The sequence below is a fragment of the Monodelphis domestica genome, chromosome 1, assembly GCF_027887165.1.
Source record: "Monodelphis domestica isolate mMonDom1 chromosome 1, mMonDom1.pri, whole genome shotgun sequence".
Lineage (NCBI taxonomy): Eukaryota > Metazoa > Chordata > Mammalia > Didelphimorphia > Didelphidae > Monodelphis > Monodelphis domestica.
The window spans coordinates 432,473,198-432,499,340 of record NC_077227.1 but is presented as its reverse complement, the minus strand read 5'-3'; the positions used below and the strand labels follow the sequence as shown (position 1 = coordinate 432,499,340).

The 26,143-nt window shown below is 34.6% G+C and overlaps 1 protein-coding gene across 5 annotated transcripts in view; it reads left to right on the top strand.

The window, feature by feature from the left end:
* GARRE1 (granule associated Rac and RHOG effector 1) overlaps nt 1-25,109 on the top strand; it is a 126,793-nt gene extending 101,684 nt beyond the window's left edge. For all 5 annotated transcript variants that reach the window (XM_001365190.4, XM_016422822.2, XM_056822450.1 and 2 more), the window contains 7 exons: nt 7,051-7,148; nt 10,854-10,979; nt 12,234-13,234; nt 15,156-15,321; nt 16,356-16,493; nt 19,946-20,024; nt 22,408-25,109. In XM_001365190.4, coding sequence (XP_001365227.1) covers nt 7,051-7,148; nt 10,854-10,979; nt 12,234-13,234; nt 15,156-15,321; nt 16,356-16,493; nt 19,946-20,024; nt 22,408-22,743 — 1,944 coding nt within the window. In that variant the 3' untranslated portion in view covers nt 22,744-25,109. The remainder of the gene's footprint in view (nt 1-7,050; nt 7,149-10,853; nt 10,980-12,233; nt 13,235-15,155; nt 15,322-16,355; nt 16,494-19,945; nt 20,025-22,407) is intronic.
* The last annotated feature ends 1,034 nt before the right edge of the window (nt 25,110-26,143 follow it).

Genomic DNA, 26,143 nt, shown 5'->3' with positions numbered 1-26,143 from the left:
TACTTTTTGAATGAGTTCAGTGTTAGAGCTTCTTAGAGAATGTATAGGTGTTTGATCTTGTCTCATTTCTCCCTCATCCTTCTCCCTGGAGGTTGTGGAAGTTGCTGGTCCATGGGAAGACATGCCTTTTTGGTTTGGACTTTCGACGATGCCTTCTCCTTCCTAGCTCTTCCTCTCAGTGGTCTCTTATGATGGTTTGAGGTTCTTGTTTATTAATTCTATGTTATTATCAGAGTGTTGTAAATCAGCTGGGAAAGAAATCTTTTGCTCTTGGATCTAAGTTGGATTTTTGTTCACACTCTTTTGATTCCCTCTGTACAGAAGCTTGCCCTTGCACTTTAGCATGTGGGGGATGGATTTTTGTGTCAGAATCTGAGTCTGGACTTTTCTTGGGCCGTCTTCTGCTTTTTGCTTATTCCTTTCTCTTTGGGATTTGGAGAATCAGTGAAAGATTTGCATCTAGTAAGTTTTCTGTTGTGATGCTGGATTTGGGTTAAGGACTTGTTATGAACCCCTGTGCATTCTGACTCCAATAATTCTTTCTCTGAAGGTAGATAGCATTATTTGTCCTAGGTCTTTCGGAATTGGCCTGGATCATTATATTGCTGAGAGTAGCTAAGCTCTAGCTCATTTTATAGATGAGGAAACTCAAACAGAGTTAAGTGACTTGTTCAGGATCACATAGCTAGTAAGTGTTTAAGGCCACATTTGAACTCTGGAAGTCGAGTCTTTCTAACTCTAGCCATAGCATTCTATACACTACTCCACCTAACTTCCCAGATTATTGTTACTAACAAATAACAAGAAACTATGTACAATTACATAATGCTTTAGGCTTGCAAAATATTTTCTTCATTATAACCCTGAGATAGATAATGCAGGTACTTTCCCTATTTTTCTGATGAAGAAACTGAGTCTCAAGAGAAATTAAATCACTTAATCAGCAAATATTTATTAAGCTGTTACTATGTGTCAGCACTGTGCTATTTAAAAATCATCCCTGCCCTCAAAGAGGTTAATGTTGATCCAGGACTCGGACTTCTTTTGACACTATGCTTTCTATCCTTTTCACCACCTTTGTATTGCTTGGAAAGCAAAATTTTCCTTTCTTGTTAATCAAAATGCTTGTCTCCCCTATTTACACCCCTAGGAAGTCATCCTTTTTGAATTTACTTCACAAACCAGGCAATCTCTTCTAAGAAAACATTAATAAAATGTAAATTATAACAAATTATTAAATAACACACAGGTTAGTGTGAGAAATTGACATATTTCTTCTTTAAAAAAAAAACCCTTAAGCTTCTGCCTTAGAATCAATACTATGTGTTGGTTCCTAGGCAAAAGAGTGGTAAGGGCTTAGCAATGGGGGTCAAGTGACTTGCCCAGGGTCACACAGCTAGGAAGTGTCTAAGGTCAGATTTGAACCTAGGACCTCCCATCTCTAGGCTTGTCTCTCAATCCACAGAGCCACCCAGCTGCCCCCGACATATATTTCTAATGACCATTTTAGATTAAGTCAGGAGGGAATAATGAGATAAAAAACTATAGCTATAACTTTCTTTAGATAAGAATTGTGAAAACTAGGAGAAAGAAAGGCTAAACATTAAGGAAGTGAGTTTTATGAAAAATTGTTATAGCTTGAATGGTATAATATGCATCCAAGCTGAAATATTATATTCTTCACATATGAGGTTTTATGTGCTGACATGTATCATTTTTTTAAAGTTATTTTTCAATGGGTGGAGATAAAAGGAAACACCTGTACAACTTGAACAATAGTTGTTCAGGGTACAGGAAGCCATTTCCCCAAAACCCACTAGACTGGGTGGAGAAATGTGTCAACCTTAATTTTACATTTATGTTACTCAGAAGCTAGATCTCTCTAAATCATGAAAATATTAGCAATTATATGCCTTTTGTTTTACTACTTAGTGGTATGGTAGTTTAGGCAAATTGCTATGGAGATAATCATTAAAACAGAAAAAGATAGTAAGCATTCAGTGCAACATATAATGATAAAAGAAAACTGGATATAAATGTTAAAAATTAAATTTTTCACCAGATTTATTCCAAAATTATCTAAATTTTGAGTGAGGAAATTTGCATTTGTAGTTTTAGCCTAATACTTAATTAACATGCCACATTATTTGTTTATGTTTTGCCTACAAATATCTTGTTCTGGTAAGGTTTCTTAAATTAAGATGATAAATAATGAATAAACAGGCATTTATTAAGAAACTACTTTAGATAGGCACTGAGGTAGGCTAAAATACTAAGTGGACTATACTTCTACTGTACTCTTTTATATTGACTGTTGAAGATGGTTTTTGATTGTATCTATTGCTGATTTTGTCAGTTATCCAAAATGGATTGTCACTACCGAGTGGTTTGATATTAAAGTTAGAAAAATGAAGTGACCAGTCATCAGTGCATAAAATCCTTGTGGCAAGTTGGGCAAGTAAAAATATGTAAAGTGATGTGTTTTCCACGGAGGTTTAAGGTGCAGGAGGAGTCATTTAAAGTATCAACAAAATTTGCTTTAAAAATGTAAATCAATAAAAAATATAATCTAGATTGATGTATCAGTTACAGTACAACCTTGCTTGACTGAGTTAGGTTTGAATTGCTAAAAAATTACAAAATTGCATCTTTACTCTTTTCAAGTGCAAAATAACATAGCTTATGGAAAGAGAACTAAATTACTATTTAATTCAACAAACAAGAATTACATCTCAGTACAAAAAAAATTGACCTTTTTAGTTGAGAGTAATCATGAAAAGATTTATGGAGCTTAGTAGGAACTATCACTTTAAAAATATTATTTTTGTATTTACTAAAATGTAAACAAATATTTTTTTATTGAATGGATGTATTAGAGATTTTTAAAATGTGGATACTAACACCAAGGAGGGACTTGAACAAGTTGTTAGCCTGCCTTTCTAAGAATGCTTTTCTTATTGGCATTATTAATGTACTTAACATACCATTTACTCTACAAATGATGTAAAACTTAAGCTCAATATTGTTAGAATCATTGCTGATGAAAAATTAGTGGAATTAAAGAAAATTTCCTGTGTGTCTCTAACTGCTTTGAATCCTATATGAAAACAATTCAAGGATCACTGGATGGTAATCTTCAACAGGACATACAGAAAGTGCTTAAAATGTGTCTGTTATGTTTTCCCAAAGTTTTTAACTAGGAATTCCATTCAGTCTAATTCAACGAACATTAAGTAGGGATTTAACCCCCTGGAAGGCATTGTGCTAGGTCTTAAGGACACAAAGATGTTTTGTTACAACACCAGCCCTGCTGTTAAATTTCCTGACAGTCCATTGTGGAGAGGGGGATTGAGATAAGATATGTACACGGGTAAATATCATACATGGTAAATATGATCATTATGAAGGAATTTTCCCAAAAGTGTTACATGATATTTGACAAGAGTGCAAAACTTTATATGGGAGAAGAAAGGAAGGCTTAGTAATCCCCCCATTTATTATTTATTTATCTTAAGCATTCTTTTCTTTTTAAAGTTTGAGTTTCAAATTCTCTCCCTCCCTTCCATCTTTTCCCCTACTCACTGAAAAGGCAAGCAATAGGATAAGAAGAGGAGACTTAAAGAAAAACATAATACCTGAAATTCAGTTGATTTCCAGTCTAATTATTAGGGTTTAAAGAATTTCATAATTCCCTTAACTTCTTATAGTTCACTGGATAAAAATTATTCCTATAATGCTGTATCATTTTTCAGATAGTAGAGGACTTTTGGTAGAGAGTAAATTTGATGAGTTTTGGATCATGATAGTTAATGAAAGGATGATGGATTTCTGTTAACTTGGAAAAGGAGTCAAGAAAGGGTTGACCTATATTTTTAGGCATCAAATTTGAGTTTGTTATTATTTGATCAATAATTGATTTAGTTGCCCTTATTATATACATCTCTAATCATTTTTGCGATTAATTTTCAAAAGCTAAATAATGTCATGATGCAATTTCTTTCCAATAGAGAATTCCAGTTAAATATACCTCAGAGACCATCTAGTCCAATCCATACTTGACCAGAAGTCCCCTACCATATAGTCCAGCAAGTGATTATCCACCTTTGTCTTAAAGCTAGCACATTTTCTTTTTGTATTGCCATTTTGCCACCACTACTTCCTTTTCTATATGTTCACTAAGGACCCCTTTAAAAATAAGTTCTAGAATTTTCCCAGAAATCAAATTTAATCCCACCAGCCTATAGTTTACATATCTCATCTCTCTTTAGAAAATCAGGACAACTTTCATTTCATACCTTGAATAACAACTCTACATACTATTTTTGTTATATCTTTTCCAGTGCAAAGATCTTTCCCTTGGCAAAATACAGGTTCAGGTGGTGTTACAGAAAGAGTGTAGATTTGGAGTCTGAGAATCTGTGCTTGACTCCTGACTCTTTTACCCACTTCTTTGCCTAGCTTATCTCTAGGCACATTACTTTACATCTATAAAAGAGGCAGCTGGAGTATGTGACCTTTAAAGTACCTTGTTTTTCCTATTCTTTAAATCTATAAACTTAGGAAACAGAGGCAAAATAAAATCAGAGTTAAGTCTGCCTTCTTACTATTACCAGTTATCACCCAATCCACACTGAATTGTGATCTTATTCCTTCTTTGTGCTGCTTTTCCCTCCCAATATAATTAAAAAATAACAAAATCCTCTTGTTACTGTCTTCAGCTTTCTTTTCTCACCTAAGAGTCTTTTGTACTTTAGCACTTCTGACACAGAACCATTCATTTCTGTTCAATTCTCTCTTACTTGCCCTTGTTGTTTATTCATTTTTTTAAACCCTTACTTTCTGTCTTGGTAAGAACTCTGAAGTCAGAAGAGCAAGGGCTAGGCAAACAAGGTTAAGTGACTGGCCCAGGGTTATACAGTTAGGAAGTATCTGAAGCCAGATTTGAACCAAGGGCCTCTATCCACTGTGCCACCTAGCAGCTTCTGTCTTTTAAAAATCTAAGTTGGGTGAAGATTTCCCCATGAATACATACTGTGCTTTTTAGCCAACTCCCTTTTTTTCTTATCAGCTTTATTTCTCTTTGTGCCTTCACAAATTCTAATATTGAATAGTTACTTCCTTCCATTCTCCCTTAATTTTGACCCTCAACAATTAGTTCCTTCTTATGGTGAAAATCTGAACCAGAATAGTATTTTCTTTTGTTGGTTCCTCTAAATTTGTGAAATTATCATTAAATAAAGTCAAGAAATTATTAGTCACTTTGCTTTTTTTCTTTTTTGACCATTACTCTCTGTCTTAGAATCAATACTGTGTATTGGGTTCCAAGACAGAAGAGCAGCAAGGGCTAGGATATGGAAGTGGAGTTATTTGCCCAGGGTCACACAGAGAAGTCACGTTGCTTTTGGAAAAGAGAAAATGTGTGTGTGTGTGTGTGTGTGTGTGTGTGTGTGTGTGTATGCACGTGTGTGTGTGCGTGTGTGTGTGTGTGTGTGTGTGTATGCACGTGTGTGTGTGCAAGCATTTGGTGGCACAATAGATAGAATGCTGGACCTAGAGTCAGGAAAACCAGAATTCAAATCCAGCCTCAGACATTGGGCAAATCAATCTCTGTGTGCCTCAGTTTCCTCAATTGTAGAATAAGGATAACAATAGCACTACTTACAAGGATGTGAGAATCATGAGATAATTATAAAAAGTGCTTAGCACAGTGCCTGGCACATAGTAGGCTCTATATAAATGCTTATTTCCTTCCTCCCCCTCAAATATCTAGACAACCCTAAGGCAGTTCCCACTGTTACTGCATATATATTTGTGCTAAACTTGTCTTGGAGGTAGAAAACCCAAGTTGAAATATACCCATACAATCTCTAGCACCTTTTAGTAAATCTTTTAACCTTTCTAGGTTTTAGTTTTCTCATTTATAAAATGAGTAATTTGAAGTTTATATGCTGTGCCCCCTTCTTCTCCCCAATATAACTTGTGGCATAAAACAAGGAGATATTCCTGGCAAAGGTGTTTGGCACTGTTCATATTTCCCTTATGTTAAGATTAAAATTTCCTTCTATCCATTGCTTTTCCTTTTGTGCTTAAGAGTCAGTCTAATATTTCCATTTCCGGGCCCATCAAATATTTGAACATAAACCAAACCCTCCCCCAACTTCTCCCATATCTTCTCTTGGTGGGTAAATCAGTTTGTACCTTCAAGCCTCTGTTTCTTCATGTATAAATTAAGATTAATGATTCATAAAAAAGTAAAATGGAGTTTTAACTAAAGAAACTCCATCTTGTTTCTGAATACCCATAACTAGTATAAGTAGCTGAATTATCACAATTTATAACAATGTTTACCTGAAAAGGCATCCTATACCTTTTATCCTGCTTTCACAGATAATCAATATTTTGCCCTTTTTCAGGTGAGATTTATTTGCTGCAGTTCACTGGTTAAAAGTTACATCACATAGATCCTGTTTTTATGAATGTCTCATTAGCTATAAAATGTTTCTACTATATATCATTTATAGATTAAAAAAAAACATGTTTTTAAATTAAAAGTTTGTTTTTTAATTAGCATATGTATTCTATACTTTGTTAACTTAGCAAATAAGAACAAAATAAGCATCTTTTATTTTGTTGGTTCTTCAGTGTAAAAGAAGCTTGATAGAAAAATCAAATTAGTACTCAGAGTTGTTATCTTTCTTTTGGTATAACTTCTTGCCAATAAAGTATCCCAACTTAGCAACAGTGTTTCAGAGTTTTCTTTTAGGTTTGACAGCAGCTACTTCATAGGCTTTCATGACTCAGAAAATGTATGTAGACACTGAATTGCTATATAAAGTAATGGCAGTGGTAGTACTAGTACTTCTACTGTACTACTGTACTTCTACTACCATTCTCACTACTATCCCCACTGCTACTTGTTGGATGATTTGAAATTTTCTTTTTCAGGTCTATATATAGACCAAGGCCAACTTGGCCACCTAAGTGTGTATTTAGAACTAGACCTTTTATTTCCTAGAAAATAAATATCTTGTTTTCTTTTTCTTTTAATAGGTGGTGGTCGATACAGCACAAATTGAAAATAAAGAAGCCTATGCTCCCCAGATTAGTTTAGAGGGTTCCAGAATTGTGGTTCAAGTCCCATCAACATGGTAAAGTTAATATGATTTAATATCTTGATTTTTAGGAGAGTTTTATTATCTGTATTTCCATCATCAAAATAATTGATCTATATGCAACTGGCACAGTGTGCCTGTAAGTCTAAGACATGGCAAACACAGACTTGTTGGCATCCTGCAATTTATGGACATAACCACTGTACTATAATATTTGCAAAACACTTTCTGAATGGACAGAATTTTACATTCCTTTTTATCCAGATGCTCAAGTGTACTTGCAGCTTTTCAATTTAAGGGCAAAGTATCTGCATTAACTCACCCTTCGTGTGTTGATAATAATGAGAGAACACAGAACTCATTATTCCTCTTTTCCTGTTTTATGTTATGATCCCAATTCTTTCATTTGTGCAAGAAAACAACTGACAATACAAAACTTTTTTCAGAAAAAATTATTTTATAAAAATTTTTAAGGAAAAAAGGGATCATCTGGGATGCTAACCTACAAGGCACGATTAATGTAAATAATAATCTTTCTTTAGCCTTTAAGTACGAAAATGAGCTGACCCATACACATAGATTATGTTAAATTGTTTTGAAAATTCCTCATTGAAATTTGAGTATGTGATAGGAAATTCTACGAGGCAATAATGCTGAAGAATTGATTGTTACTAAGTTAGCATCCTACCCATATCCAAAGTTTCCCCCTCTCAAAAAATTTTGATAGGAAGGAATCCAAAAAGGAAATAAAGGAATCCCTTTGGGTTGAATTAATTTTTAAAATGATATTATTTGCTAATTTGTTCCTACCAGATATTAAAAGAGCTTAATTTTGTCTGAACTATTTGTGTTCCTTTATCTTTAGAGTTTGTCTTAGAAAGACAATTTATTGAAAAGTCAGTAAACATATCACAATTTCTATTTTGAGGAGAATAAATAATCTGTGCTTTACAAGGGAAGGATTAATTTGGTTTCTTTCCTGGAAAAAAAAAAGTCTGATTAAAATGTTTTTGAAGATGCTCCTCCTACTGATTGTTTTTGGTAAAGCAGAGTTCTTTCTGTTAATGATTAATGTGTTTATATGATCTGTGTATTGTAACAGATTTGACTTAAAAGGTATGGTCTCTGTTCCTTGAGCTCACTGATAAGCTAGAGACAATACAAGTTAAATGGATTGCATTATAGTAGCCTTTGGTGAAGGTCTCATCATGTTTACACATTGTTCAGATCACCATTTTCTTAACATTTTAAACCAAGAAGTCCAGTCTTTAAATGTTCTACTCTATGATCTTGTAGAGACTAGCTAATTCCTGGATTTTCTCTTATGTTTCATGGTTTGCTTATCCCTGTCATGATACCTAGTGGAAACAAATCATCATTCCTACCGATGTAAGCTGGTGGTTAAAGGCTAGTAATTCAATTTGATTCAATTCAATTCAACAAGCATTTATTAAGCATCTAATGCATACAAGGTTAGGTGTTGAGGATACAAGTACAGAAACATAATTCTTTTGGTTTGGATTTTGTGCTATGCTCTTGTACCTTGGCTGGGGTTACCATTGCAGTAGAATCATCTAGTCTCTTGACCTTGTAGGCCAGGAACCTTTTGTGTTCAAACAACAACAAAAAGCACAAAGTATTTATAGAAGAAAATTGATCCTCATCTCCTATCTACCTTGGTAACCAAGGACTGATACCAGATGCCAGGCAATAGCACTTTCCTCCCCATTTTACATATCCTTAGGATATATGTTAACTTTAAAAAAAATTTATTTTCAATATTTTTCCATGTTTACCTGATTCATTTTCTTTCCTTCCCCCCCTCCCAGAGCCGACAAGCAATTCCACTGGGTTGTACAAATGTTATCACTTGATACCTATCTCCATATTATTTGTTTTTGCTATAGAGTGTTTTTTTAAAGCCTAAACCCCAAATCCCATACCCATATAAACATGTGATAAATGATGCCATATATTTTGCTTTTGGATTTCTACTCCCACAGTTCTTTCTCTCAGTGTGGGAAGCATCTTTTTACATAAGTCCTTCAGGAATATCCTGGCTTATTGCATAACTACTAATTGTAAAGTTCATTACATTGGATTGTTCCACATTGTTTTAATTTCTGTGTACAATGTTCTCCTTGTTCTACTCATTTCACTCTGTATCAGTTCAGTATATGTTAACTTTTGGCAATAGCTTTTTTGTGTCAGCTTCCTTCCCTACATGTTCACTTTAACTTTCTAAATGCAAATATAAGGAACTAAATTACTTAGCTCTGAGTTCCTCAAGTCCCCTGTTTTCCTTGAGGGTGGCCTAACTACTTGGGATACTACATTTCAAATCAGAAGATTGCTTATCTTAAATAAAATCAGAGGAAAGGGAATGGGGTGTTTCTAAGGAACATTTCTTTCAAGCTATGGTAGTCTAACATGGAGTAGCTCTTTTCTAATATTGTCTAAACAGAACACCTTAAGTGTAAGCAATCTTGAGGGCACATTAATAGGGAGAACACTTCCTAACATCTATCATATTTTCTGATTATATTTTTAATCATCATTCCAACATCCTTTAATATTATTTTTTAGATTCCAAATTTACAGTTCAGTTTACATGATGTATGATAAGTGAGGTATCTAATGTTATTTACTGGTGATTGAGGATGGAGTATCTTTGATGTTATTTCTAATAGATCTTAAAATCTTAATCACAAAAGATAGACTTTTCCTGGTCTGGTATCTTAGAATTCTCCTTAATTTGCCTTCTAGATCTTTCAGACCATCATCATTGCCTTGTGTTTCCTGATAGCCTTTTTGGTGCAAGAAAGGTTAAAGTTAAGGTTATTTTCTGTGATATGTTCTCTGACATGGGTGCCTAGTTGGGGCATAGCAGTTTTTGATCATAGAGGTAGAGGCTTATACGGGTACTTTATTTAGACCTCCTGTGGAGTTCTTCAGTCTTTTGTGAACTTTGACTTGATGCATTAAAATCCTGCCAAAGTGATGAGATATTTTTTCCTTTATATAGTGTTGCTCCTGCTACTACATTCCATATGATATTTCTTTTTAGCCTATATTCTTATATTAGCATATTTTCTTCTCATACCATATTTTCTTATTTGTGTATTTTAATTTTTAATTTAAATCTATGGTTTTGTTGGTAGAAATTCTCCTTTCATGAATGTATCTGTGACCTAAGGCCCTGGAGAGGTGCCTGGGGTACTGATAGGCTAAATGACTTACCTGTGACCATACTTTTGGCTTGTATCAGAGGGAGGACTTGATCCCAGTTCCTGACTATATTTACTACAACATAGTGACTTAATTGACATTCCTAAACCTTTGTTAAATGCTAATAATGCTTAAAAGTAATGACTCTTTTGATGAGAGAGCTTAAAGAAGTGAAACATAAACTTTTTAAAAATCATCTTTTATTTGTACAGTGGACAATGCTCCTACCAATTTGTTAAAATATAATCACATACTATTTTCCCTGATAACAAACAATTAACTACAAAAGTAAACTATATCCAGAACTATCTGTATTGATATTTACTTTTAGAAGTTTTGCTTAATTGTTTGGAGGAAAATTGGGTTTGGCGTTGGCATATGTGGATATTATTATATTCCTACAATGTTTATACAAAACAATAGAAAGTTTTTATCAAGCATTAACAAAAGCTAAAAATACTTGTAATCTTATACAAAATAACATGATAATGATATAAATCCTTGTTTTTATAGGTGCCTGAAGGAAGATCCTGCAACCATGTCTTTGCTCCAGAGAAGTCTGGACCCAGAGAAGACTTTGGGCTTAGTAGATGTACTTTACACAGCCGTATGGGATTTAAATCGGTGGAAAGAGGGAAGGTATGTATGCCCATGACTAAAGCACAGGAGGCTACTCATTCATTTCTTTTAAAACTATCTAGAATTATTTTGATATTTTTTGATATTTATCACAGTGTTACAGAAGTTCATATCTTCTAAGCCCAATAGGGCTTAGAATGTATTTGAATATAGAACAAAGGGTTTGAGAAAGACTGTTATTTAAACTTCTACAACCCATTTATTGGTAAGAAAGACTCCTGCTTTAGTGGCCCATTGAATGAGCAATGCAAATGCCAAATCCAACAGCATTTCTTATTTATATATTTCTCTTTCAGGAGTGATATTATCTAATACTTTTATACCTTAAGGACTCATGACTTCATGATGTGGGCACTCCCTCTTCCAAAATTCAAATGCAACTTCTTTGTAATTTGGTATATAGTATTTGAGAGTGACTAGAGCTAGAAAAAATCCCTCACTTTGTACTAATATCCGATGGTGCACCTCTGTATTTAACTAGGCTGGTCCACAGACAGCAGGCATATATTCTGTTACTAGGCTTACACTGAAGACTTTTTAGCTTGATAGGATTTAACCAAAACTTCCACTCATACCCTTTAAGAATCCAGGATTATCTCCGTCCCTGTTAGGCAATGAAGGATGAATAGCTTTAGTGAATGGACTTTATCTAAATGCTTTTTAAGTGAATTTAGAATAACTTAAGGGGAAAAGTCCATTTGTAAATCATACTAAAAAGTGTTAAATATTACTATATATTTTTCTTGTGTCCATTATATCTTCTAGTTGTCGAGTCAGCTTCTGGTTCTTTCTCCTTCCCATTTCTAACCCTTTTATTCATTTTGTATCCATTTAGATTTGATTAGCTTTCATTTTTAGAATAATCTTTGGTTTCCAATATCTCAGCATTTTCTCCTTTTCTTTGGCACCTCAATTAAATGTCTTTTTTTTTTTTGGAAATTTGTATTCACATCATTTCTTATCCTTTATTTAGAAATATTACTTGGAGGGATGGAAACCCATTGTAATTTTTCAAAAATTTTATATACACTATAGCTCTTTTAAGAATATTGATTGGTATTTATATAGTGAGCAGTTTAAAAAATCTTATATGATCATTTATTCATTTGAAAAATTATAGACTATGGAATATACTTGAAAAAAGTTAGTATTTCCTTTAAAAAACTTTAAAAAGAAAAATTTTAACTTTTTTGTTGAAATATAAATTTTTTTTTTCAAATTTAAAAAAACATTGATACATTTCCATTTAAACAGGGAGCAAGCTTTGCCTTGTATTCAGATTCAGCTTCAACGTGAGATCTCTGACTTTGGTAATCAAGTTGATATGCCTCCTGGAAATGGAAATAAATCATCAGGAGGGTTGCAAAAGACTTTCTCAAAACTGACTTCACGGTTTACAAAGAAAACTTCATGTGCCAGTTCAAGCAGCAGCACAAGTTACTCTATTTCAAATACCCCTTCCAAAAATGTTTTCATAACTGGAAGTACTGAAGACAAGGCTAAAATCGATACAAGATTACAGAGCATTTTGAACATTGGTAATTTTCCAAGGACTGCAGACCTATCAGCCCAGAGTGTCAATAATCAAATAGTTAATGGTTTTCTAATTGAACATAGGGAAAATTTCCTCAAAGGAGATGATGGTAAAGATGACAAAGGTATGAATCTACCAAGTGACCAGGAAATGCAGGAGGTTATTGATTTTCTGTCTGGCTTTAATATGGGCAAATCCCAACAGGCTTCCCCAATGGTAAAAAGACGTAACTCTGTTGCTTCTACTACAACAGCTGAGACAAAATCGGGGACCCTGCAGCCCCCACAGCCACAGCCTCAATCAGTGGCACATGTAGCTTTGCATCCTTCTCAGCGAGGGTTAGCCCAGCAACAGCCACCATCCCCTAAACAGCAGCAGCCACAGATGCAATATTACCAACATCTGCTTCAGCCCTTAGGGCCTCAGCAGCCACAGCCACAGGCACGGACACCTGGAAAGTGGCTTAATAGCTCTTCACAACAGCCCACCCAGGCAATTGGAACTGGATTGTCTCCTCTTGGCCAATGGAATAGCCCTGGCCTGTCAGATCTGAGTCCTGATTTATATAGCTTAGGTCTTGTGAGCAGCTACATGGACAACATGATGTCTGAGATGTTAGGACAAAAGCCACAAGGACCTAGAAATAACACATGGCCAAATCGTGACCAAAGTGAAGGAGTCTTTGGGATGCTGGGAGAAATTCTGCCTTTTGATCCTGCAGGTATGTATGAATATTTTAAGTGGTTTAATACTCTTAATTGAAGACTTGAGTTGGAATGGGACTTTGAAGCTGTATGTATGTATGTATGTATGTATGTATGTATGTATGTGTGTGTGTGCGTGTGTGTGCATGTGTGCATGCGTATGTATGTGTGTACACATGTATTTTCTCACAGCCACATGTAAAAATAATTTTTAACATTAATTTTTTTAAATTTGAGTTCTAAATTCTTTCTCCCTCCTATCCCTCCCTGAGATATGTATTTTTATGTACAATACAATTTAATATGTACAATAAGCAATTTTAGAGTTCTCAAATTAAAACAAGTGAAATATAGTACATTTTATTCTGCATTCAGACTCCATCAGTTGAAGCGCCTCTTAACAAATCCTACTCTCTGATGGTAATCCCTGAACATCAGGTAAATGGGGCATGGGAGCTACTGTTAAGTAAGTAGACTTCATTTATGGACTCCAAAAATCCTCCTATACTCATGCTCTTTGAGAATGATGCTACCTAATCAGTGTTACAGAATATCTCCTAATGGTAGATGATTCTGACTTTTGCTTCTGCCTCTACCCTTCCTCTTTTTTCAATCCTACAACTTTTAGTAGAGGAAATATGGTTGGAGTAGAATGTGAATTATGGAGGTGACTTAGTAGATAAGTTTTACTTAATATGATTTTCTAATAAGCTCTTCCAAAACAGAACATTATTTTTATATCTAAGTATTTGAAATATGTTTCTTAACTTTGCTGTAATACTATTAACTTATCTTTTTTACTTCTGTAGAATATCAAATTTCAAAACATTAGTATTTATTTGACTACATAGTTTTGTTTTATCCTAACCTTGTAACCATTATTTTTAAATTTTTCATGTTACAACCTAATGAATAAAAGTAATTTATGTGCTTCTGTGTAATAAGTCCTGGGATACAAATACAAAAGTGAGACAGCCGCTGCCCTTAACAAACTTGTATCCTAATAGGGAGTGGCAATATAGAGAGAGACATGATGGCCAGTGAAAGGTGTTCTGACCAAGGAAATTAATGATAATGAAGGGAACCTTAAAATTGGTAAATTACCAACCTATAAAAAAGAAGGCATTTAATGACATTACCTATTACAAATTCACAAAAATTTACTAGATTTTTTTTTTTGCTGAATTGTTAAAGCTTTATTCATAAGTATACTTTAAGATTAATTTCCTCCATCAAGTGTCCAACTTTTAAGTTCCTGGATTCACCTGTATTTATCAGCCAATTTTGACTATGCACGCACAGAAGAACTTATTTTCAGGCAAGAACCTCTATAACCAGCAGTCCCATAAATACAAAAGAAAGGAAGTTTCATTCATGTGCCTAGCAAGCCATACTTCCATTGTCAGGTAATTGGCTAGATCTTATACAATGTGTTACTCAAGTATTCAGACATGTTGGATACCAAGCCACTGAGAGCTAGTACAGGTTGCCTTTTTGTCCTGTCATTTTCCATCTACCTGGTTCTTTAATATAGTTTGCCATTGATAAAAAACCTTAAGGTGAAATTGTATGCATAATATTAAGCACTGGATAATAAATGAATTTATACTTGATACAGGAAAATCATCATACTGAAAGAATATTCTTCTCTCTTTCCCACTTGTCCACATAGTTGAAGATACACTCACTGATTATGTACTTGATTGCTAACATCTGGCTAGGTAGTAGTAGATGATCCACTTGGAAAATAGTAGAGAATTGACTCTGCTGTAATATTGCTTTTTTTGAGGATTAATATCTCCTGAATGCTTTTTTGTTTGTTTTGTGCTGGGGTAGACAACCAAGCTTAAAGGCTTAAAAGACCATGATTAATTATAGTAGAAAAGAAATGAATATGTCAGTAGGGACCTGACAATTGACTGTTCTTTTTGTGTCTAGTTGGCTCAGACCCAGAGTTTGCCCGGTATGTAGCTGGGGTAAGCCAGGCTTTGCAACAAAAACGGCAAGCCCAGCATGTCCGTCGTCCAGGCAACGCACGGAACAACTGGCCTCTTCCGGATGATGCCCATCGTACCTGGCCCTTTCCTGAGTATTTCACAGAAGGGTGAGTGCTTATAAGCATTAGGTAGCACTGCTTCAAAGCCCACAGAGTAAGAACTGTAGGTTCCTAAGACAAGCCAAAGATCTTTTTTTTTTTTTTTAAAGCAGGAATGAGGGGGCTGTTTTATTGAAGAGAATGTCTCTTAAAGTGCTCTTTCGATTTTTTGGTTTTGTTTTTAGAGAAATAGAGAATTTCTTTTGATTATAAACCAGATGTTAAAGATTTTGTCCATTTCGTGATGTTCAGTATTGTGATGAGCCCCCCTGTGGACACAATAAATACAAATCAATGATTTTTAAAACAGAGCAAACATTTTCTTGACTTTGATTGTCCTGGGAAAGGACTGCATTAGAACCAATTGCTTCACATTACTTTGGTGCCAAAAGATCAGGGTGATTATGTTATGAATTAAATGAGTGAAATGCAGCAGATTACCATTGTTACCTGCTAAGAAAAAAAGGTAAGAATTAACCTGCATTATCTTCAAAGAATTATAATTCATCTTACATCATTTCATTTGAGCTTCACTATGATCTTGGAAGTTGGGCAGTTCAAGTAGTATCACCTTCATATTATAGATAAAATCATTCAAGTTCAAAATGGTTGTGACTTGCCCAGTGCCACTTTTAGTGGGCATATGATTATCTTTAATTATTCTTTTATCTGTTACATGAATTGTTGCCCTGCAAACCCCCAAAATATCTTCAGAGAAACCAAAATATCTCAGAATATTTCTTAGCATTTCTGAGTTTGAAAATGCATATTTCATGTAGACCTGTAGCATTTCAGAATGTGTTATAAAGTACAGCACCAAAAAGATGTGTTATTCAAAAATATGAAGAAATGTATTTTGTTATAAGGAAACATGAGGCTTCTAAAATCTTTAATGAGGAATATGAATGTATCTAGGCCAGAGTCTTATATTTTCATTGACTATAAAACAAAGGACAGGGAAAGAGACTCATTCTACTATTGCATATATTAGTCTTCAGAAATAGAATGATAGTTTTGACTAATTTCTTTTATTTGTCTTTTAGTGACATGATAAATAATAGCTGGTCAGGCACTCAGGGAGACTCTGCCAGTTCAAGTGATGAGACATCCTCTGCTAATGGAGATAGTTTGTTTTCCATGTTTTCGGGGCCAGATCTTGTTGCTGCTGTTAAGCAGAGAAGGTAAGAATCATCTTAGAAAGCTAATGAGAGGACAGAAAGCCATTTGAATTTGTTATTTTGTTTTTGACCAAATTCAGAAGGCAAGAAGCATTATCGTAAGATTGACTTCCTATGCAAGTGGTTCTCCATTTATCCTAACGAAGTAACTATGGTCCTACCTGTACTCACCCTTTTCATTTGAGCTAGATTTGTTTTGAGAAGGGCTCTTTCAGTAGTTCTTCAAATAAAGCAGCTTCACTAATAGAAATGCAAAGATCCAGGACAATTCTGAAGGACTTATGTGAAAGAATGCTATCCACATCTAGAGAAAGAACTGTAGAAGTAGAAATCCAGAAGAAAACATGATTTATCATTTGTTTATATTGGTATATGATTCGGGGTTTTGATTTTAAAAGATTGCTCTATTACAAAAATGAATGATAAGGAAATAGGTTTTCAGAGATAATATATGTATAACTCATTGGAATTGCTTGTCAGTTCCAGGAGGGAAGCAAGAGGAAGACAACATGAATCATGTAAACATGGAAAAAATGTTTAAATAAAATTTAAAGTAAAAATTAAAGCAGCTTCATTTTTTTGTAAAGTCTACACAAACAGCTTTTGTAGAGCAGTTCTCAGCCTTTATGGCATGGCCATGGAATCTGCTAAGGGACTCAGCATGTAATTGAATATTCTATTTGTACAAGGAACTGATTTGAAATGGATGGGAAACAAATACATATGAAGTCATTATTACCAAGTACATAGTTCCACATGGGGATAAAGTAGTAATAGCAGTGTTAAAAAAAAAAACAGACTTTAGATAAGTATCTTTGAAGATATCAAGTCCCATTGAGGAGCCAGTAATTTATCAAAGTAGTTAGGTTTCAACTTTAGTTGATATCATAGTACCTTGGAGAGCTAGTTCTTCCACAAATTACTCCATGACTTTGGGCAAAATACTTAAATTTTCAGAGTCTTATTTTCTAATCTGTAGCATAATTTGATTAGACTAAGTTATCTCTAAGCTGTAACATTCCATTGTTATGTGACTGATTTTCACTACTCATCTATTATGTATATATAACATTCAAGACTTTGTGCTAGATATTGCAGGACATGCAAAGATAAAAGAAATAGGGTCCCTGATCTCCAAGAACTAATATTGAGTAGGGAAAGATATGATACATTCACAAATAAATACATGAATTACATTATAGTTAATGTTTTAAATGAGTATAAAGTGCCATGAGATTGGATGAGAGAGAAATCACTTTGGTTTGGGGAAACAAGAAGAACTTCATTTCAACTGAATCTTGAAAGATGGAGGGATAAGATATCAAGAGATAGAGATATGGGGGTTCATTTTTGATATAGAATAAAGTGTAAGAAAAGTGCCACTTATTTGTTATATAACCTTAAACAAGTTGCTTAATCTTTCTTAATCTTGAGCTGTCTCATCAATAAAAAGAGGGAGCTGAGCTTAGTCTGTTCTAGCTCTAAGTCTCTGACCCTATAGCCATAACTCTTGTATGTAATATTTAGAAAGGACTAAAATATTTGTTGATAGATTATTGAAATATAGTATCTATATCATGGTGTCTTCTATATAGTAGGCACCCACTAAATATTCATTTTGAATTTGAATTGAAATTTGAAAATTTGAAAAAAACTATATCTTCACATAAAACTGGCACTCTTTAATGATAGATTGAAGTATTTTTTTTTTAATTAAATCTGAAACAGCCTATTTATCACTGGAAGGTGATGACTAGAGTCAGGCTCTGGGTTCAAATTTTGTCTATTATATCTACTACTTATATATATGACCTATGGCAAGTTACTTAACCTCCCTGGGTCTCAATATGCTTATCTGCAAAATAAGGGATTGGATTAGGTGATTCTGAGATTTCTTCTACTCATGGATCTATGATCCTAAGATTTCCTTCTGCCTATCTGCCCCTCTCATTATTTCAAGACTAGCCTTTATAGTAAAGATCACTCCACATCTCAAGAATCTTTTTGCATGTGTAGTTCAGATGTAAATTGCTTATGTTACTAGGTTGTAGTAAGGAAGGCATTATAGAACTATAACTCATTTAAATATGAACTATTATTATATTATCTTTTGCAACAAAAAAATAGTCCTCTATCAATAGGAGGAAACCTTTTTTGTTACTGGAGTAATAGTCTTAGACCTTTTGGTACAACCTACAGATGTTATTGCCTGTTTTCCTAATTGTGAAGTTTTGACAACATTAAAACACCCAGTCCTTAAATATCCAAACAAAACTAGAAAAAATAGCAATAAATGGAGCTTTTCTTAAAATACTAAGCAGTATATATCCAAAATTAATATGGATAAACTAGGGGATAAACTAGATTCCTTACCATTAAGATCAAGAATGAAAGAAGTATGTCCATTCTTAGCATTATTATGTATTGTACATTATTAGCATTATTAGCATTATTCAGTATTGTATAAGAAATACTAGGTATCTCAATAATACAAGAAAAAAAAGAAAATGAAGGAATACATAGTCAATGAGGAAACAAAATTATCATTTTTCGGAGATGATACCATGATATAGTTAGAGAACCTTAGAGAATCAACCAAAAGAACTAGTTGAAGCAATTAAAAACTTTAGCAAGCTTGCAGAATATGAAATAAACTCATTTGTGTAAAATGATCAGTATCTCTATATAGTAACAACAAAACCAAACAGGAGGAGATAGAAAGAGAAATTCCATTTAATATAACTTTACTTACTTACCAAGACACACACAGGAACTATATGAATACAATTACTAATTGAATTAACTTTGGTGGGGCAAAGCTTATAGATAAAAAATACATGGCCTTTGGAAAAAAAAGATTGCCTTTTCTGTACATTGCTGTCATGGGGGTAAAGTTTACAATATTTGCAAATATTGTTAGCATAAAGGTTTTTGTTTGTGTAATAGACAAAATCAATTTAAAATCTTGTAAGGCTTTTCTTTTGTGAACAGTAAAATGTTCCACATACTGTACAAGTCATAAGTTTCTAGAGCCGAATAGAAAAATATGTATTTTATCCCCTTTCAGATAATATAATTGAATTCTTGAAACTCAAGAGTGCTCTGGTACTAATGATAATTCTCCTTTAAATGTTATCTTTTATGAAACATCTCAACTGCATGCATGTACTGCTCAACCAAAAAGTCCTAGAGATACAGCTAAGTGTCCTCCATTCCTGTTATGGGCCTTTGGTTAGGTATAAAGTAATAATAAAGTTAAGTTTTCTTGAAAGATCTTGTATATAAATAATGACTCCTCAATCTTGTTATACATAAAAAAAAATTTAAGAACTTCACAATAGCTGCTGAAAGATGTCACCTTTTAGCAAATAGGGGTGGATACATCAAAACAGTATAACCCCTAAAAGTCAGTCATGAATAACTGAGCAATTACATAATACCTTTTGTTCTTTCAGGAAACATAGTAGTGGTGAACGGGAGACTACCACACTACCATCACCACCTCTTCTTTCCACAGTAGATGACCTTAGTCAGGTATGGATTGTGATAGTTCCCTCTCAATTACATAGTAGCAGTCACTGTTTTTAGGAAGATGGACTGAACAAGGATCCAGAAGTGCCCTAGGATGTCTTCAAACATATTAAAACACTTAATAAATGTGTTCTTAGATAATTTTGATATATGGTGAAGTATGTGGCTAACTCAGAAATTATAGCTTCATGCTTCAGTCAGACACAAAGAAAAATAAAACTTCGCTTAGCTATGGGCATGTTGAACAAACTTTAGAAATTATATTTAAAAGAAAAAGTGCATGAATTTCAACATAAGTATTTAAATTAAAAGTTGTCTTTTATCTTTTTTTCTTAACCAATCAATAAGCATTTATTAAACTCCTACTGTGTACTAGGCATTATGCTAGGAACTGGAAGTATAAGGCTAGAAGTGGAATATTCCCTATCCTTAGGAACTTGCATTCTGTCAGGGAAGACACACAGAAATATATTCATAGTATATGCCAAGTAATAGGGATAGGAAGGAAGAATTGGCCCTAGCAGTCGAGGATCGGGAAGAGCTTCATAGAGAAGATGGTTCTAGAGTGAACTTTGAAGGAAACTAAGGATTTTAAAAGATAGAAGGAAGTATGGAGTGGTGTATTCTAGGCATGTGGGGCAGCTGAGAGATGAAAGATGGAATGTCATGTTTGAAAAATAGTAAGAATGCCATTTTGACTGCACTATGGAGTGTGCAAATAGCGGTAATATATATTAAGCCTGGGGTAGAGAAATCAAGTTATTAAGGACTTTAAATACCAATCAATGGTTTGTGTTATTTCTTATAGTTAATAAGGGGTGATGGGTGTTTGTTCAGTAGGGAAATGACATGATCAGAGTTTTGCTTTAGAAAATACACTTTGGCAGGAGTATGGAGGATAAATTGGAGAGGAGAGAGAACTTGAGGCAGAAAAACTAACTAGGAGTTACTGTAACTGACAGCAGAAGGCAACTAGATGGCACAGTGGATAGAGTGCAGGGCCTAATGTCAAGAAGACCTACATTCAAATCTGGCTTCTCATACCTACTAGCTATGTACCGTAGGCAAGAGTCTTAAATGACAGTTTCCCTCTGATTCTTCATCTGTAAAATGGAGATACTGCTAGTATCTACCTTTCCAGGGTTGTGAAGATCAAATGAGATGAAAATTTTAAAAGTGCTTTTCATAAGGTGGGGCACATGGTGAGACCAGGCAAGATTATAAGGGCCTAAATTAGAGTAGTAGCCAAATGAGAAGAGTATAAGGGATAGATGTGAGAGACACCGAATAGGAAGACTAGATAGGACTTGACAGATTGAGTGGATGTGTGGGGTGAAAGGTAAGGTTAGGATGACTCTTGAGACTGAGAACCTTGAGTATTCACAGAAATTATTCACAAGATCTGAATAGATATGGGAAAGTTCACAAAAGGAATCAGTGTAAAGGGAAAGATATAAAGAGTTTTGTTTTGGACATGTCAAGCTTGAGGTACTTAGGGAAAATCCAGCAGACTTTGGGTAATGCAGAAATATTTAGGAGAGAGAATGGAGCCAGATATATAGATCTGGGAATAATTTGCTTAAGTATGATAAGTGAACCATGGGATGAGATGACACAGAGTATTGAGAGAGAAAATGAATGAATATGTGTCTTTTCTTCCTATTTTACCATTTTCTATTTTTCAGAATTTACAATAATAATGGCTAATGTTACTTTGAGGTTTGCAAAGCATTTGATATATATCATGATAATGTGATCATTCCGGTACATTTACTTAAGCTATGACAACATACTAGAGATGCCTTATTAACAAGAAATTGGAAAAACAGATGATTCTCATGGAGATAATATAGATGTTATTTTTTTTTGGTGTATTTTATTTACATAGCCAGAGCCAAACATTCCCAAGTCAGTGATGAGTCTGTTGGTCATTGCAGAGAGAGAAAACATTAGTGGAGCCACATTCTTGTTTTGCACTTAGCAAGTTACAGTCAGCCAACGGCTTTAGAATCTCCCTTGTTTCTACTGCACAAAACAGTATCCAAATCCTGGCATAAGTAGTTGTTAACTGATTCTAGTCAGAAGACACTAATGGTTCTTGGAATTCTACCCTTTCCCACTTCCATTCTCCCAAATACTATCAAGAGAGCTTTTTTTTGGGGGGGGGGATCAGAAGGAAGTTAGGATTCTGATACATGTGAATATGAAATAGATGGAAGCTTGAGTGGTTTTTCTAAAAACAGTCCCCCATAAAACGATTCAGGGAATGAATTCTGTTGGGCTTTGACTAGCATTATCCTGGTAAGTTTCCCCTCAAATGACAGTTTCCCTCCTTGGAGAAATGTGTTTTGAAAATAAAAATTTTAATTTGCTTTTTTCTTGGCAGGAAAATAAAACCAAAACGTGGCCTCCAAAGGCCCCCTGGCAGCATCCTTCACCTCTCACCAACACACTGCCCAGTCAGAGCCCGTCTTTGTATCATATTACCAATCCTGTCAGCCAGTGGAATGACACGATGCAAATTTTACAGTCACCAGTTTGGTCTACAGCTAGTGACTGTGCTCCATCAACAGGGATTTCCTCTACATTTGCCTATGGGCAGCAAGCCCAGGCTCAGGCCCAGGCACAGCAGGCAGCAGCCCAGCACAAACCCATGAACAAGGGCTTTAAATCTTTTCCCATGAAGCAAGAACGCAGACCATCCTATCTACATCAGTACTAATGGCTTCACACTGCAGAAGGATACTGGTTGTCTCATCAGTAGCGACGGGTGGCCATGAATGGGCCTTCACAATTCTATGAAAAGATAAAGCTATTTTGTGGACATTCTGTTTGATAAAACATGGCATTATGTCTGGTTACTTTTGCAAAGGGAGATCCCATTGAAATTGACATACCTAAGCTCAGATGTTGAGTAAATGAGGCCACTATTTTTGTTAGGCACACAAAGCAATTCAGACTGTAACATAAAAGAGCTTTTAAAATGTGTATATTATCTTTACTTTCTAAACCTTTTTTTAAAAATATTGCTAAAAAAATACTACCATACCAAACACTATTTTATAGCTATTTTTTCATATAGATTTATAGTTAAAACATCTCTTGCCTAAAATGCATTTAATATTTTAAAATAACAAATGTAGTGGTCAGAGTTTTGCTCAACATTGTCTTCATTTAAGTTTATATATAAAATGAGCAAATGATAAAAACCTTTATACCCTAAGATGAGCAACTTGGGCCCTGTGGGTTTTCTATGGGAATGACAACCAGCAGCTTTTCAGAGTATATCCCTGGAGGTAGATAGTTTCAGCTCTATTTGCAAAGCATCGCCAATCTGAGAATTGCAATATTGACCTATTGTAAGCACAGATCAACTGAGGGTCACAAATGGCAGTAGCTTTCCTACCCAAAGGAGGCCTGTTTTCACTTGGTAAGAGGGGAAGTTGATTTTGATTCACAATTGGATACTTATCTATTTGGCCATAGATCTTTTCAACTTTGTCTTCCTTTGACATGACAAAGTATATAAGCTAAAAGACAACTCTATTTAATTAAGTCTTTTTTCAGACACTGTATTTACAAGTAACATTTGGGAGCTGGCTCAGAAAAAAAACCCAACAAATTGAAATTTAGGAAGGAATAAGTTGAAGACAGTGCTGCTTTAAAAGTAAACAAAAAGAGAGAACTTGGCTCAGTTAATATGTGCCATTAAATAGATATTACCTGTGGAATTAGAAATATTTTCCAACCAAAGTGGATTTAGAAGAGTTGAATGGTGCTTACATTGAGAAACAATGATAAATATATGTATAGTTACCCATTGTACATTAATTGAGATTACAAAAGATTCTTTATATAAAGCTTATTTAAATTTTCGTATTTCATTTTTGAAAGAGTCTAACATTAAAATCCACAATATTTTCTGGTATGAAAGTTTTGACAGTATTAATCTTATTTTTATATTTTCTTAAATCATTATACCATTCTAATATGTGTTAACTACCAGTAAATGAGATATTAGTTCTAATGCCATATAAACTTTTTTCAGCAAAAATAGTAATAGCACATTTATGTTCTCATTTTTAAAGACATAAATGAATCTTATATTTAAAGATACCAAAAAAAAAAAAGGATATACAAAACACTAATATAGAGAGATTCAGGGTGTCTCAGCCCAGCCTCCATCTTTTCTGTTGTATGATGCTGGGTCAAATTTTTAGTCCCAGAATGTGATTTTTGTGTGTTGTTCAAAGATGCCAATGTTGCCTGTATTTATGATATTGTCACCATGTTTTCTGAAAATTCACACTCACCATGTTTACAGAGAATTGTTTGCTGTACATAGACTTTTTATAGGAATGTGCTTTGCACAGTCATTGTGTGGCTTTTGTCTGTGTAAATTGTCATAATGTCCGCATTCGTTTTACTTTGGATGTCCTCCTGCTGCAATTGTCTGTGACTATTTTGCTTGACAGATGGTGTTTGGTTTCCCAAAGTAACATGTCCACAGTGCCCTGAATCCAAAGTTCTATTACACTGAAATACTATGATTTATCAATGTCTGCCCAAAGGTTTCATTCCTGGATGGGTAGTTCTTTCTGCTCTGACATATTGCTCAGCACAGGTGCCATCCCTATCTTCCTTTTTCCAATTTGTTTGTGTTTTGAATTAAGGCATTTTCTACCTGGAGTCAGAGTGAGCTGTGGAGACTGTGAGGTGAAACCATTGGTGTGTCTCTGCATGGGTGCTATATCCCTGGAGTCAGAGTGAGCTATGCAGGCTGTGTGAGGTGAAGTTATTTGTGTGTGTCTCTGCATCGGTGCTACGTCCCCAGCTTCCAGTCCTTCGGAGCCCTGGTGCTTCCAGGTGTGGTCTGTGGCAGATGAGTCTTGCTACCAAGGAGCTCGTCCCACTGCTCAGTATGAAGGCTCGGTGCTTTCTGACATCCCATTCACTTGCCCTTACTGCAGTGCTTCATGTGAATGGTTCAGTGCTTCTGAACTGGAACTGTATATTTTGTATTTTACTTCTAATGCTTCTGTAAGTAAAATAACTATTTGCTTTATTAAAGATATACATTTAATAATATGCTGTAGCTTGCTTTAACTCAAACTCTGACTCTCCCTAGCAAGCCCCATGTTTGTTATTTGCTTTCAAAGTTCAATTCAATAATTTGCCATTATTTGAATTTTTACTCTGAAGCCAAACTTGCTCTTCAGATGATTTTCTAAGTAATATTTAACAAAAATGTATTTATGAACCAAAATCAGAAGCTTAAATAATCTACAGGAAGCTCTCTTCATCTTGGCAAGAATCCCATTAAAGAGACTTCCTTAGCAGCCTTGTAATGTATGTGAAGTCCATGATGTCACCATGCTGTACTTACTGTTGGGGGAGGGAAAGGGATCGGATGGCTCCAGCATTTGTCCCATTACCCATTCAGATCTTGATCTTAACTTCCTTAAATGGCTCTTTCCTTCCTTCTAACTCCAGTTAATGCCTAGACAGGTGGCAAGTGCTTAAAACCTGAGAATCTTCAACAAAATTAGAAATATTTATACTTTTGACTTATTGTGCCATCTTTCCAGCTAGTGCCTCCTCCATGCCTGCCGTATGTGCAGAATTCTAAGAAACAACTATAGCTAGAACAACTCTGGGATTGTTCTTAAGAAACAAAGCAACAGATTCCACAAAATGAATTATGTATTCAGTAGTGTATATGTTTTCAACAACTGTTTCTGCTTCCACTTAAAGGTGGGAAGTAATAAAATGAGAAAGTGGGCTAGAATTTGAACCATGGTACAGTGGAAATTATCCTGGCTTTGAACACAGAGGAAATGAATTCCATGGGGTCCATAGAGTCAGTTCTTTGAAAGGGGTATTTGCCTGACTTTGCCATTTAATTTCATTGAACTTTAGTTTCTTTATAAAATGATGGATTGGAATGCATGTTCTTTAAATTCCTTTCCAGCTTCAATTTTTTGGATTGAAATATTTTATTGGAACTGTAAGCAACGCACTAAAAGTTTCTAAAGAAAGTTAGTATTCGAACAGAAAAGAAAATCAAGAGGTTTGGATATTAGGAAGAGACTCCTAAGGACTGTTCCAGAATACAGTATTAT